The 16814-nt window shown below is 38.2% G+C and overlaps 1 protein-coding gene across 1 annotated transcript in view; it reads left to right on the forward strand.

The window, feature by feature from the left end:
- Positions 1-16814, forward strand: part of cacna1fb (calcium channel, voltage-dependent, L type, alpha 1F subunit) — a 71916-nt gene that overhangs the window by 51301 nt on the left and 3801 nt on the right. The window contains exons 23-36 of the mRNA XM_055012631.1: positions 186-245; positions 319-425; positions 3224-3311; positions 3430-3537; positions 3770-3822; positions 5285-5431; positions 5506-5707; positions 8141-8299; positions 8379-8489; positions 9670-9753; positions 9875-10003; positions 11245-11310; positions 12855-12946; positions 13051-13210. Coding sequence (XP_054868606.1) covers positions 186-245; positions 319-425; positions 3224-3311; positions 3430-3537; positions 3770-3822; positions 5285-5431; positions 5506-5707; positions 8141-8299; positions 8379-8489; positions 9670-9753; positions 9875-10003; positions 11245-11310; positions 12855-12946; positions 13051-13210 — 1566 coding nt within the window. The remainder of the gene's footprint in view (positions 1-185; positions 246-318; positions 426-3223; positions 3312-3429; positions 3538-3769; positions 3823-5284; positions 5432-5505; positions 5708-8140; positions 8300-8378; positions 8490-9669; positions 9754-9874; positions 10004-11244; positions 11311-12854; positions 12947-13050; positions 13211-16814) is intronic.

Below are 16814 nucleotides of genomic sequence, written 5' to 3' on the forward strand. Positions count from 1 at the left end.
TACACAAAGAATGTGACAAAGAGGTGAAGAAGGAAGCAAGAAAGTAAAGAAGGAAACAAGGAGGTGAAGAAGGAAGCAAGAAAGCAAAGAAGGAAACAAAGAGGGGAAGAAGGTATCCAGAAGGTAGAGAAGGTGTTTTTATTTGTGTTGTTTGTGAGTTGTGTATACTGTGTGTCTGTGTGTAGATCCTGGGTTATGCAGACTACGCCTTTACCTCCATCTTCACTGTGGAGATTCTGTTTAAGGTAAAACCTCCTCCGGTTAAATTAAAACACTTCAGGATGTTTATGTGAATCTAACTTCCCGTCTGTCCGTCAGATGACCGTCCACGGAGCGTTTCTCCATCAGGGTTCGTTCTGCAGAAACTGGTTCAACCTGCTGGATCTTCTGGTCGTCAGCGTCTCTCTGGTCTCCTTCTTCCTGCAGTCAGTATCAAACCTCAAACATAAAGATTATGCTCAGAAAATTCCTCTGCACGAACCTGGAAATTAAATATACACACGTGGACAAAATTGTTGGTAATGAAAGAAAAACCCACAGTGGTAACAGAAATAATTTGAATCTGACAAAAGTAATAATAAATAAAAATTCTATGAAAATTAACCACTGAAAATCAGACGTTACTTTTGAACCGTGGTTTAACAGAATTATTTTTTAAAATAAACTCATGAAACAGGCCTGGACAAAAATGATGGTCCCCCTAGAAAAGACTGAAAATAATGTGACCATAGGGACATGTTCTATCAAGGTGTGTCCTCTAATTAGCATCACAGGTGTCTACAAACTTGTAATCAGTCAGTCGGCCTATTTATAGGGTTACAGTAGTCACTGTGCTGTTTGGTGACATGGTGTGTACCACACTAAACATGGACCAGAGGAAGCCAAGGAGAGAGTTGTCTCAGGAGATTAGAAAGAAAATTATAGACAAGCATGTTAAAGGTAAAGGCTAGAAGACCATCTCCAAGCAGCTTGATGTTCCTGTGACTACAGTTGCACATATTATTCAGAAATTTAAGATCCATGGGACTGTAGCCAACCTCCCTGGACGTGGCCTCAGGAGGAAAACTGATGACAAATGGAAGAGATGGATAATATGAATGATAACAAAAGAGCCCAGAACAACCTGTAAAGACATTAAAGGTGAACTCCAAGGTCAAGGTACATCAGTGTCAGATCACACCATCCATCATTGTTTGATCCAAAGTGGACTTCATGTGAGACGACCAAGGAGGACACCATTGTTGAAAACAAATCATAAAAAGCCAGACTGGAATTTACCAAACTGCATGTTGACAAGCCACAAAGCTTCTGGGAGAATGTCCTCTGGACAGACAAGACAAAACTGGAACTTTTTGGTACATCAGCTCTATGTTCACAGATGCAAAAATGAAGCATAAGAACACTGTCCCTACTGTGGAACATGGAGGAGGTTCTGTTATGTTCTGGGGCTGCTTTGCTGCATCTGGTACAGGGTGTCTGGAATCTGTGCAGGTACAATGAAATCTCATGACTATCAAGGTATTCTAGAGAGAAATGTGCTGCCCAGTGTCAGAGAGCTTGGTCTCAGTCGCAGGTCATGGGTCTTGCAACAGGATAATGAGCCAAAACACACAGCTAAAAACAGCCAAGAATGGCTAAGAGGAAAACATTGGACTATTCTGAAGTGGCCTCTATGAGCCCTGATCTAAATCCTATTGAACATCTTTGGAAGGAGCTGAAACATGGTGTCTGGAGAAGGAACCTTCAAACCTGAGACAACTGGAGCAGTCTGCTGATGAGGAGTGGACCAGAATACCTGCTGAGAGGTGCAGAAGTCTCACTGACAGTTACACAAACAGTTTGATTGCAGTGATTGCCTCAAAAGGTTGTGCAACAAAATATTAAGTTAAGGGTACCATCATTTTTGTCCAGGCCTGTTTCATGAGTTTATTTTTTAAAATAATTCTGTTCAAAAGCAATGTCTGATTTTCATTGGTAAATTTTCATAGAATTTTTATTTATTATTACTTTTGTCAGATTCAAATGATTTCTGTGACCATTGTAGGTTTTTCTTTCATTATCTGAGGGGTACCAACTATTTTGTCCAAGTGTGTATTTATGGTCTCCTGACAGCAACCCAACCCTCCACTGAACTCTTGTTGATAATGTAACAATAAGGGTACCAAAAAATTTGAAATATTCTGTTGTTAGCCAAGTTAGCATGTTAGCATGGTTCACCCTTCAGCTAAAGCTAACAGACTTAGCAAGAAAACAGTTGAGAAGTAGATTTAGCAACCAAAGCTACATCAGCTTTATTATATTATCTGTTATCACAGCAGTGCTAGCTCAGTGCTAGCCTACCGCTAAAGGGCCCAGGCTAACATTAGCAACCAAAGAAAAGGTATTCCCAGCAGTTATGCTAGAGAAACAATATCACTAAATAACATTAGCCGTCATACTAGCCATAGAGAAACAATATCACTAAATAACATTAGCTGCCATACTAGCCATAGAGAAACAATATCAGTCACTGATATTAGCAGTCATGTTAGCCATAGAGAAACAATATCACTTGCAAACATTAGCTGCTTTATTGGCTACAAAGAAACAACATCGTTAGCTAACATTATCTGCCAATGTAAGGAGAACACAGGAGAAACAATATTGCTGGCTAACATCAGCTACCATGCTGGCTACAGAGAAACAGTATTACTAGATAACAATAGCTGCTATGCTAGCCACAGAAAAATTGCAATACTGGCTAATTAGTTGCCATTGTGGAGAAAGCGTATTATGAGCTAACATGAATGGTCATGCTACCCATTAATAAATGTTATCACTAGCTAACATTAGCTCCCATGCTAACTATTTATTACTAGCTAATTAGCTACAATGCTAGTTGTAGCTAATTAGCTGGTGATAAATACTAGCTAACATCAGCAGCCATGGCTTTTCAAAAAACCAACATTCTTAGCTGATTTTAGCAGTCATGCTAGCCACACAGCAACACAACTGGTTGCTAAAGTTAGCAGCCATGACAGTAAGCTGTTTTTTCCTTTTGTGATCAGATCAATGGCTCTGAACAATAATCTTGTGTCCTGATGATAATTTTTAAATCTCTTCAAGCAAACTGAAACTACAGCTCAGACTTACCGATGATTTCTAAACTAGTAATCTGTGATGTGAAACGGTTTTAGTAGTTCTTGCAGGTAAACAAGCAGATGGTGTGTTTGTGTGTCTGCAGCTCCAGCGCCATCTCAGTGGTGAAGATCCTCCGAGTTCTCAGGGTTCTTCGACCTCTCAGGGCCATCAACAGAGCCAAAGGACTCAAGGTAATGAATTAAATACTGAAGTCAGGTTCCAGTCCTTCAGGAGGTTGTACTGCACTCATCTATCAACACTCCTGACTGCTGATTGTTTAACTGATTATCGATTATCGATGTGTTGCAGCATGTGGTCCAGTGTGTGTTCGTGGCCATCAGGACCATCGGAAACATCATGATCGTCACAACTCTTCTGCAGTTCATGTTCGCCTGCATCGGAGTCCAGCTGTTCAAGGTGAGTCGAGACGTTCTTCTGGTTTTATAAAGACCCGTCCAGAACATTAGGATTCCTTTCATGTAAGTTCAGGAGATCTTTAGTCTGGTTAAACTAAATGTCTCAGAGCCTGCTGATTGTTCAGCTTTAAGTTCTAGATGATCCTCTAATAGCAAAAACAGAACTTCTTTCCTGTGTTGTAAATTGTTGAATGAATTGTTGAGTGTTTGAATGTTCTATTGTTGGTTTTCAGGGTAAATTTTATCGCTGCACAGACGAAGCCAAACACACTCCAGAACAGTGCAAGTAAGTTTCACATCCGTTAGAACTGAAGCAGCTTCTGTCTGAAATACTCAACTTCAGCACGACTCATCGTTGATGTTCTGTTGTAATTCTTGATGTTAAGATTTAAACTGATTTGATCCATTCTAATTAGATCCTAATTTATAAATCAGGATTCCATTTTAATTAAGTGACAGTTTGTTGTTTTTTTTTTTTGCTGGAACAAACTGATTTGATTTGATGGATTAATTTTTATTACAGTTGGAGGAAGGTTGGTGTAGGGCTTGAGAAAGGTTTTAGTAAGGTTGTCGGAAGGTCAGAAGAAGGTTGTAGGAACATTTGAGGAAGGTAGGAAGAAAGTTGTTGGAAAGTTGAAGAAACATTTGTCTAAAAAGTTGGAGAAAGATCAGTGCAAGGCTGGAGGAAGGTTGGAAGACGGTTGGTGTAAGGCTAGAGTAAGCTTCAAGACGGATTTGAGGAAAGGTGGAGGACGATGGAAGAAGGTAGGAGGAAGGTTGGTGTAAAGCTAGAATAAGGTTAAAGAAGGATTGAGGAAAGCTGGAGAAAGATTGGTGGAAGATTGGTGTGAGGTTTGAGAAAGGTTTTAGTAAGGTTATCGGAAGGTTGGAGGAATATAGGAAGAAGGTTGGAGGAACATTTTTCTATAGTTGGAGGAATGTAGGAGGAATGCTTGAAGTTGGAGAAAGGTTGGTGGAAAGTTGGAGAACGGTGGAGGAAGGATGGTGTAAGGTTTTAGAAAGGTTAATGAAAGGTTAGAGGATGGTTGGTGTAAGGTTGGAGAATAGGTGGAGGACATTTGATGTCAGATTGGTGTAAGATTGTAGAAAGGTTGAAGGAAAGTTGGGTTAAGGTTGGAGGAACATTGATGTAACGTTGTAGGAGGATAGAAGGAAGGTTGGTGTAATGTTGGAGGAATGTTGTAGAAAGGTTGGTGTGAGGTTGAAGGTAGGTTTCTGTAAGGATGATATAAGGGTGTAGGAAGGTTGCTGTAAGGTTGAGGGAATGTTGCAGAAATGTTGGAGGAACGTTGTTGTTATCGAATGCATTGATGTAACACTGACTGATTTCAGTGGGACGTTGTAGTGTAAAAATGGAGAAAGGTTGTAGTAAGGTTGGAGGAAGGTTGATGAAAGGTTCGAGAATGGTCTGGCTGTGTTTATTGGTTGTTTTAATGTTGTTATGTGGTTTCAGAGGAATGTTTGTGGTGTAACGGCTGTATAAAGGGTGTATGAATGTTCTGGCTGTGTTTGTAGGTTGTTTGAATGTTGCTATGTGGTTTCAGAGGAACATTTGTGGTGTAAAGGTTGTATGAAGGTTGTATGAAGGTTGTGGTTGTGTTTCTAGTTTGGTTTTAATGTTAATCTGTGTTTTTAGAAGGAGATTTGTGGTGTAAAGGTTGCATGAAGGTTGCATGAAGGTTCTGGCTGTGTTTGTAGGTTGTTTTAATGTTGATCTGTGGTTTCAGAGGAACGTTCGTGGTCTACAAAGATGGCGACGTGAGCCACCCAATGGTCAGAGAGCGAATCTGGCTGAACAGCGACTTTAACTTCGACAACGTGCTGATGGGGATGATGGCGCTGTTCACCGTCTCCACCTTCGAGGGCTGGCCGGCGTAAGTATTCAAAGAGGAAAACTTTACTGAACCTTGCCGTCAGCACATGCAGACGTTTAACCTTGTGTCTCCAGGCTGCTGTACAAAGCCATCGATGCCAACGGAGAAAACTCTGGTCCCATCTACAACTACAGGGTGGAGATCTCCATCTTCTTCATCGTCTACATCATCATCATCGCCTTCTTCATGATGAACATCTTCGTGGGTTTCGTCATCATCACCTTTAGGGAGCAGGGAGAGCAGGAGTACAAGAACTGTGAGCTGGACAAGAACCAGGTAAACTCACCTGTCGGCCAGAACAAACCACATCAGTTCAGGACTGTTTCAGCCGAAACCAAATGCACCCAAAGACCAACACACAATCACTGAAAGTCCGGAAATGTGTGATCTCAAAAGCCACAGAGTTTAAAAATCTTTTGCAAAATGACTCCGAAAATGTGTCCAAAATGCCTCAAAGTCTTTACAAAATGAATCAAAACTTCAATGTCAATGTCAATGTCAATGTCAATGTCAACTTTATTTATATAGCACATTTACAACTAAAAAGCCCAAAGTGCTTCACAACAATAAAATACACTAAAAGATGACACGTAACTTTAAAATTAGCAAAGTTATAAAATAGAATAAAAACATAAATTATACTATGCAAATAAAATATATTCAGCACATCTGATGATTAAAAAGCCAGGGAGAAAAGGTGCGTCTTAACAAGAGATTTAAAGTGCTCAAGTGACTCAGCAGCTCTGACATGTGGAGGTAAACTATTCCACAGAGTGGGACCGACAAAAGAAAAGGCTCGCTGACCTCTGCTTTTCTTAAATTTGGTCCTGGGAACATCCAAGAGTAGCTGGAATGAGGAAACTTCAGAAAACTGACAAAACTTGTCCAAAATGATACAAAACCTGTTTTAAATGATTCAAAATTCAAGACCTTTATTTATGACAAACACAATTATACATAGTATAATATCCAATGAAATGCATTGAAATGAGTAAAAACATTAACCAAAATGACAAAATAACTGTCAAAAACAGAAAAATGTGTCAAACAGGACGATAAAATTGTCCAAAATGACAAAAAAAAATCCAAAATATCAAACAAGTTGTCTAAAGTGTCTTAGAAATTGTCTAAAATGCCTCAAAATTTTTTTTAAAATGGCACAAAACCAGAACAAACTGACAAAAATATGTCCAAAAAAGTCATTTTGAACACTTTTTAAAATCATTTTGGAGAAGATTTAAGTTATTTTAGGGGCATTTTTAAAAGTCTTGAGGCATTTTGGTTCAGCAGGACAAGAACCAGATAAACTCAGAGAACATTTTGGGCCAAAACTTGTAAATCCAAACAGTGAATACAACCAGATTTCACACGTTTCCAACAATAAAAACATTTATACATCAAGGCAGATGTTATAATTCAGCAGATATAAAATGATGAGCTTGATGACGCTTTTTAAAACACTTCCTGAGCTTTTTTTCAGGCAGAACTGTTCCAGAGACTGTGTGTTAATAAATCAATAATTAACCTCAACATGTTTATTATAGTTTTTTCATGTCTCTTTTTTTAGTTTCTTGCTTTTTTATGTGAAACTAAATGTCGTCTGTGGTTGTTTTTAATCGAGGTTTTGATTTCATCACATTGAAGGATCATTTACAAACATTTTCCATTTAAAAAAAATATTTTCAGTCATATTTTTTTCATGAAAAAATCATTCTAAGCAAAAAAAATGTCAGAGATGTTTCAAATTCCACTTTTTCAAAGTTTTGGTCTAATTTTCATCATAAAAATCAGCGAATATTTTATCATGGTTTTTGTTTTAAAAAGCAATATTTTTGGTTTTGATTCCAAATTGTAGTTTTTATTTTTGTTTCAATTTTATTTCATTTCACAAGAAAAAAAATGTCATCAGCATGTATTTTTCATTTAAAATTAAATTAAAATTTAAATCAGACTAATACTATAAATTATTATAAATATTTATTAGTCTAATTTTAACTGATGTAAATTTGACAAATCATTTTTGTCACCTGAATTATTTTAAACAAATTTTTAATTTTCTAATCTTTAGCTTAGTTTCTTCAAGACAGAGAGTATTTTAATTGTTATGAAAAGCAATTTTTTTGCTTTTTTAAAAAAATAAATAGTTGTCAAAGAACATTTTTCTGACATTTTTTTGGTTTTTCATATTACAAATTTTGATTAAATCATATTTTTGTCATAGAACAAATGGACATCAGTGAATATTTTCAGTTTTTGTTTTAAGATTTAACTCATTCCGGTCGTAGTTTTGGTTTCAAAATGCAGTTTTTAGCTGCTTTTTTCTTAAAAAAAAAAAAAAAAAAAAAAAAAAAAACAGTTTTCGATTATAATTTTCAAATGATACTTTTGTGCAGTTTTAGACTCATTTTAGCCTTAATTTTTGTTTTCATTTTTTTTATTTGGTTTTAATTTCTTAGATGAAAACATAAAATCTTGATGACACATTTTGTCAGTTTTTCATGTAGTTTTAGTTGAAGTATGTGAAGTTTTATAGATTAACTGTGCAGCTTCAGCAAAACTACAACTAGAGGTCTGTTCGAAAACAAAAACTACGACAAAAATGAGAGTAAAAGTAAGAGAATTTGAAAAAGCTGATGTTAAGAGATCAAACTTTCTAATGTAACAGTTTAAAACATAAACTAAGTGGTGATTTTTCCATATTTCCTGCAGCGTCAGTGTGTTGAATACGCTCTGAAAGCTCAGCCGCTGAAACTCTACATCCCCAAGAACCCGGTTCAGTACAAGTTCTGGTCCATCATCAACTCGACGGGCTTCGAGTACGTCATGTTTGTCCTGATCCTGCTGAACACCGTCACTCTGGCCGTGCAGGTCGGTAACATTTCGCTTCATCTCGAATCCCTGACGCTTCATTAAATCTGACCTGTCTGACAGTGTTTCTGACCTGCAGCACTACGAACAGTCCAAAACCTTCAGCTACATCATGGACATCCTCAACATGGTCTTCACTGGACTCTTCACTGTGGAGATGCTGCTGAAGCTGCTGGCGCTCAGACTCAGGGTGAGGAAACCAAACGCACCCAAAAGCGACCACACAAACAGTGAAAAGTTAAAAATCACCCCAAGAATATGTCCAAAATGACTCAAAACTTCACCCAAGTGAAAAAAATGTGTATAAAATGAAACAGAATATATTCTAGATTAATAAAAAACTAAAAAATAAACTGAAACAAACACTTGTCCATAATTATTTTAAAAAGAGGCTAAAGTTGTTTAAAAAGTAACTAAAATGACTTAAAAGTTGTCAGAAACAACAAAAAACTGTCCAAAGTCTCTCAAAATTGTCTAAAATGCCTCAAAAGTTGTCCAAAAATGGCACAAAACCTGACCAAACAATACAAATGTGTCTAAGAGGACTAAAAAAATGTCCAAAATGACAAAAAAAAACCCCAATCCAAAACATCAAGAACACTGTCTTAGAAATTATCTAAAATGCCTCAAAAATTGTCCAAAAAGGCACAAAACCTGACCAAACTGGCAAAAACATGTCGAAAAAAGTCATTTAGAACACTTTTAAAATCATTCTGGGTGAGATTTTTGTCAGAAACAATAAAAAAAAACTGCCAACGTGTCTCATAATTACCTTAAAACATTTATAGAAATGACAAGAACTTAGTCTAAATTGGTTAATTTTTTCTAATAATCAAAAATTGTCTAAATCTGTGCTAAATGATCATTCATAAGCGGTTTGGAATCATTCTGGATGAGTTATGGGTCTTTCTGGGAAGGTTTTGGGGTATTTTAAACAGATTTAGGGGAGTATTTTCAGTCGATTTTTGAATCAAATGAAGTCTACTTGGTCCAACTTTATGAAAATTTTAATATCCCTTTAGAACAGTCTTGAGGCATTTTGAATAAGTTTGTGTTATTTTGGTCAAGTTTTTGGGAGTCAATTTGAAAAGGTTTTTCGACGTTCTGAATAAGTTTAAAGGTCTTTTGGAGTTTTTAGGGGTGAAAAAGTTCTGATGAAGTTCTGAAATGATGTAAAAAGTCCATTAAAAGTGATAAATCTGGACCCACCTCTATGTTAGTGTTTGTGTTTAAATGTAAAGCAGCTGCTGAGGCCTCCAGCCAGAAGGGGGCGCTGCAGCTGTTACTGCAGCTGTTACTGCAGCAGTAACAGCTGCAGCTGTTACTCAGGTGATCAGAGGTTCCATGTGTTCTCATGTGGTTCTCTGCAGCATTACTTTGTGGACGCCTGGAACTCCTTCGATGCTCTGATCGTAGTCGGCAGCGTTGTGGACATTGTGGTGACCGAGTTCAGCGTGAGTCAAACACTGAAACAGGATGTTGATGTTCTGTTGTTGTTCTGTTGTTCGTTTGGTGTTTAATCCTCTAATTAGCTCCAGTTTTCCAGAACTTTCTGACTTTTCGTTTCCGTTCCAGAGTGGAGAGGACAGCTCCAGAGTCTCCATCACCTTCTTCCGCCTGTTTCGAGTCATGCGATTGGTCAAGCTGCTGAGTAAAGGGGAGGGGATTCGTACGCTGCTGTGGACCTTCATCAAATCACTGCAGGTCAGGGGGCGGGGCTTAATCATGGAGGGGTGGGACTGAATGGCACAATGGCTGTGGTTATTTAGAGCAGTGGTTCCCAACCTGGGGTCCGCGCCCCCCAGGGGAGCCACCAGAGATCTGAGAGGGGGAGAAGCTTTGTCTGCTCTGAGGCTGTGATGTTATAAAAAATAGATATTGACATTCATCAGAGTAACAGACTCACTGTGTCATCACAAGTCTACCTATAAAACATTTTTAAAACACATTTATTTGGTCTTTCTTCAAAAATCCTTTGCTGCTTCGATGGCCACACCTCCTTGACCTTTCAACTTCTCTCCACGCTTTCTTCAGGTTGGCTTCTAGTTCATCCAGATTCATTAGTTTGTGTGCAGTTAGAAAATTACTGACGGAAACGATGTCTGTAAAACGCAGAACAGGTGAAGATTCATCAGTACCTAAAAACTCCGGCTAGACCTCGAGAGTTACCTTAAATTTGGTTTTATTAAAGGACAAGACAGAATTCTGTTATTTGTAGTGAAATGCTCATAAATGACAGCATGAAACCAGCGAATTACGGCGACGTCAGGAAATAAAACACAGTTCGGTAAAGTTGGAAAGATATTCACAAATTCGGACTTCCGGCATCAATAACTCATTAAATATACGTTGTGTAAACATAAACGATGCCTCTTTTCCATCGTTGTAATGTAGACAATATGCTACAAGCCCAGTTTAATCAAAAGTAGCTGCAGAAATAACATTGGTGTCTATGAGCAGCTGGTTGTGTGACGAGTGAACAGGGACCATCTGCAAAATGCAAAACTGCTGCAAACAGCGAAGAGACACAAATATTCAACAAATTTACTGCAGCCAGCAACTGACTCCTGCTGATCATACTACAACTCTTGGTTTGATATAAAACTTATTTTTTTAAAAATAATTTTAGGGAGTTTTCTATTAGTAATGAATTCAATAACTTCCCTCTGTTCTGTAGTGTACTTATGGGGGGGTGCAGCTGATAGGAGGCTCCAAGCCAAACAGGTTGGGAACCACTGATTTAGAGGGCGGGGCTAAGCTTTGTGTCCACAGACTGCTGAAGTTTAAAAGTCAGATTTAGTGATTCAGCAGAAGCAGCTGCTGCTGCGTCACTGTTTCTGAGATTCTCTACATTTCTGAGTGAACTTTAAGCTCCTCAGACTGAAGACAAACCTGCAGCCAGCAGATGTTTTGGTCCAGATGTTGTCTAACTGGTCTGTCTCCAGGCTCTACCGTACGTCGCTCTGCTCATCGCCATGATCTTCTTCATCTACGCCGTCATCGGCATGCAGGTGAGTCCACACAGGTGAACATCTCTCCTCATCCAGTAGAACCTGGTAGAACGTCTGTTTATGTGTCTAATGTCTTCTTATGTTTTTATCTGTAGTTATTAAACTTGTTCAAAATGACTTCACAGTTTGGCCAAAATTACAAAAAAAGTAATAAGTAAGTAAAGTAAGTAAGTTGAATCTTGACAAAAATGATTTTTTAAAAAGTGTTTTAAATGAAGTGAAAATGAGCTAAAATTAACTCTAAACTGTCAAAATGAGTCAAACTGTCAAAACTGCTTGAAGCTCATTCTATGGATTTAAGAAAAAATCTCAAACTTGACCCAAAGTTTCAGGTTATTGTGACGATCTTTGAGTCGTTTGGAAAAAATTTTAAACTGATTTAGAAGTTTTGGCTCATTTTGACTCATTTTGTTGAATTTGTAAGTCATTTAGGACAACTGTTAAATCAGAATTTGTTTTTGTCATTTTGGACAGTTTTTGAGTCTATAAGAGTTTGGTGGCATTTTGAAATCAAATCAATCTTTTTTGTTGAATTTTACTTGTTTAAGTGCCATTTCTTGGTGTCTTTAGACAGATTTCAAGTCAGTTTGAACAGTTCTAGTTCTTTTTTAACTAATTTGGTGATTTTTGACAAAACTTTTAACACATTTTGGCACATTTTGTCAACTGGTTGGATTTGTGGTTCATTTGGTAAAAGTTTGAAATCATCTACAAATTTTTGTTGTTATTGACAGTTTTTCAGTGTTTTTGTTGAATTATGCTAGGACGGGTTTTGAGTTGGTTTTTTGACAATTTTTGAAACATTTTGGACAGTTTCTTGGTGTCTTTAGACAGATTTCAAGTCAGTTTGAACAATTTCTAAGTCGTTTTGGTTCTTTTATAGTTCATTGAGGGCGGGCTTTGAGTCATTTTGACAAATTTTGAGTCATTTGGTTTATTTTTAAGGAATTTTGGAGATGTTTTGAGTCATTTTGACAAATTTTGAGTCATTTTGAGTCCTTTTGTTGGATTTGTAAGTCATTTCGGACAACTATTAAATCGTTGAGAACTTGTTTTTGTTATTTTGAACAGTTTTTGAGTCTAAAATAATTTGGTGGCATTTTGGACAGTTTTCAAATCAATCTTTTTGGCGAATTTTACTCTTTTAAGTAACATTTATTGGTCTCTGGACAGATTTCAAGTCAGTTTGAACAGTTTCTAAGTCGTTTTGGTTCTTTCATATCTCATTTAAGGAGGGCCTTGGGTCATTTTGACAAATTGTGAGTAACTTGGTTCTTTAATAACTAATTCTGGAGATATTTTGCTCATTTTTGACAAAAGTTATAACCCATTTTGACAAATATTGTCATTTTGTTGAATTTGTAGCTCATTTAAGAATTCCAGGAACAATTTTGTGAAATTTTGGAGTTTTATAGTCATTTTAAACCAATTTAAACAACAAAGTCAGAAAAACCACCTTAAAGAGAGTCACAGGTGGTTTATGATTAAAGAGTGAACTGCTGCTGTGTTGTTCGTTGTGTGTCTGCTGTGTGTCTGTTGTGTAGACGTTTGGGAAGATTGCGATGCAGGACTACACTCAGATCAACAGGAACAACAACTTCCAGACGTTTCCTCAGGCTGTCCTGCTGCTCTTCAGGTCAGATCTTCCTCTTCCTCTTCCTCTTCGTCCTGTGTTGTGTTCGGCTGTTTCACCTGTCTGTCTGTCTGTCTGTCTGTCTGTGTGTGTCTGTCTGTGTTCAGGTGTGCGACAGGTGAGGCGTGGCAGGAGATCATGCTGGCCAGTCTTCCAGGGAAACGCTGCGATCCAGAATCCGACTACGAACCCGGAGAAGAGTTCAGCTGCGGCAGCAACTTCGCCATCGTTTACTTCATCAGCTTCTTCATGTTGTGTGCTTTTCTGGTCAGAACACACACACTAACACACACTAGTACACACTAAACACACACTAGTACACACTAAACACACACTAGTACACACTAAACACGCACTAGTACACACTAAACACGCACTAGTACACACTAAACACGCACTAGTACACACTAAACACGCACTAGTACACACTAAACACGCACTAGTACACACTAAACGCACTAGTACACACTAAACACGCACTAGTACACACTAAACACACACTAGTACACACTAACACACACTAGTACACACTAACACACACTAGTACACACTAAACACACACTAGTACACACTAAACACACACTAGTACACACTAACACACACGAGTACACACTAAACACACACTAGTACACACTAACACACACTAGTACACACTAAACACACACTAGTACACACTAACACACACTAGTACACACTAAACACACAAGTAATCACTAACACACACTAGTACACACTAACACATACTAGTACACACTAAACACACACTAGTACACACTAAACACACACTAACACACACTAGTACACACTAAACACTCACTAGTACACACTAACACACACTAGTACACACTAAACATGCACTAGTACACACTAAACACACACTAGTACACACTAAACACGCACTAGTACACACTAACACACACTAGTACACACTAAACACACACTAGTACACACTAAACACACACTAGTACACACTAACACACACTAGTACACACTAAACATGCACTAGTACACACTAAACACACACTAGTACACACTAACACACATTAGTACACACTAAACACACACTAGTACACACTAACACACACTAGTACACACTAAACACACACTAGTACACACTAAACACGCACTAGTACACACTAAACACACACTAGTACACACTAAACACGCACTAGTACACACTAAACGCGCTAGTACACACTAAACACATACTAGTACACACTAAACACACACTAGTACACACTAAACACGCACTAGTACACACTAAACACGCACTAGTACACACTAAACACGCACTAGTACACACTAAACACGCACTAGTACACACTAAACACGCACTAGTACACACTAAACACGCACTAGTACACACTAAACACGCACTAGTACACACTAAACACACACTAGTACACACTAAACACACACTAGTACACACTAAACACATACTAGTACACACTAAACACACCAACACACGCTAAACACGCACTAGTACACACTAAACACGCACTAGTACACACTAAACACGCACTAGTACACACTAAACACGCACTAGTACACACTAAACACGCACTAGTACACACTAAACACGCACTAGTACACACTAAACACGCACTAGTACACACTAAACACGCACTAGTACACACTAAACACGCACTAGTACACACTAAACACACACTAGTACACACTAAACACACCAACACACACTAAACACGCACTAGTACACACTAAACACGCACTAGTACACACTAAACACACACTAGTACACACTAAACACATACTAGTACACACTAAACACACCAACACACGCTAAACACACATTAGTACACACTAAACACACCAACACACGGTAAACACACACTAGTACACACTAAACACGCACTAGTACACACTAAACACACACTAGTACACACTAAACACACACTAGTACACACTAAACACACCAACACACACTAAACACACACTAGTACACACTAAACACGCACTAGTACACACTAAACACACACTAGTACACACTAAACACGCACTAGTACACACTAAACACGCACTAGTACACACTAAACACGCACTAGTACACACTAAACACACACTAGTACACACTAAACACACACTAGTACACACTAAACACACCAACACACACTAAACACGCACTAGTACACACTAAACATGCACTAGTACACACTAAACACATACTAGTACACACTAAACACACCAACACACGCTAAACACACACTAGTACACACTAAACACACCAACACATGGTAAACACACACTAGTACACACTAAACACGCACTAGTACACACTAAACACACACTAGTACACACTAAACACACACTAGTACACACTAAACACACCAACACACGCTAAACACACACTAGTACACACTAAACACACCAACACACGGTAAACACACACTAGTACACACTAAACACACACTAGTACACACTAAACACGCACTAGTACACACTAAACACACACTAGTACACACTAAACACACACTAGTACACACTAAACACGTACTAGTACACACTAAACACACACTAGTACACACTAAACACATACTAGTACACACTAAACACATACTAGTACACACTAAACACATACTAGTACACACTAAACACACCAACACACGCTAAACACACACTAGTACACACTAAACATGCACTAGTACACACTAAACACACACAAGTACACACTAAACACACACTAGTACACACTAAACACACAACACACGCTAAACACACACTAGTACACACTAAACACGCACTAGTACACACTAAACATGCACTAGTACACACTAAACACACACTAGTACACACTAAACACATACTAGTACACACTAAACACATACTAGTACACACTAAACACATACTAGTACACACTAAACACACCAACACACGCTAAACACACACTAGTACACACTAAACATGCACTAGTACACACTAAACACACACTAGTACACACTAAACACACCAACACACGCTAAACACACACTAGTACACACTAAACACACCAACACGCTAAACACACACTAGTACACACTAAACACGCACTAGTACACACTAAACACGCACTAGTACACACTAAACACGCACTAGTACACACTAAACACGCACTAGTACACACTAAACACGCACTAGTACACACTAAACACACCAACACACACTAAACACACACTAGTACACACTAAACACGCACTAGTACACACTAAACACACCAACACACACTAAACACGCACTAGTACACACTAAACATGCACTAGTACACACTAAACACACACTAGTACACACTAAACACGCACTAGTACACACTAAACACGCACTAGTACACACTAAACACACACTAGTACACACTAAACACACACTAGTACACACTAAACACACCAACACACACTAAACACGCACTAGTACACACTAAACATGCACTAGTACACACTAAACACACACTAGTACACACTAAACACACCAACACACGCTAAACACACACTAGTACACACTAAACACACCAACACACGCTAAACACACACTAGTACACACTAAACACGCACTAGTACACACTAAACACACACTAGTACACACTAAACACACACTAGTACACACTAAACACATACTAGTACACACTAAACACATACTAGTACACACTAAACACATACTAGTACACACTAAACACACCAACACACGCTAAACACACACTAGTACACACTAAACATGCACTAGTACACACTAAACACACACAAGTACACACTAAACACACACTAGTACACACTAAACACATACTAGTACCACACCTAAACACACACTAGTACACCTAGAACACTCAACGAGACACGCTAAACACACACTTAGTACACACTAAACACGCACTAGTACACACTAAACA

Source organism: Amphiprion ocellaris, chromosome 8, assembly GCF_022539595.1.
Source record: "Amphiprion ocellaris isolate individual 3 ecotype Okinawa chromosome 8, ASM2253959v1, whole genome shotgun sequence".
In the NCBI taxonomy this organism is placed as follows: domain Eukaryota; kingdom Metazoa; phylum Chordata; class Actinopteri; family Pomacentridae; genus Amphiprion; species Amphiprion ocellaris.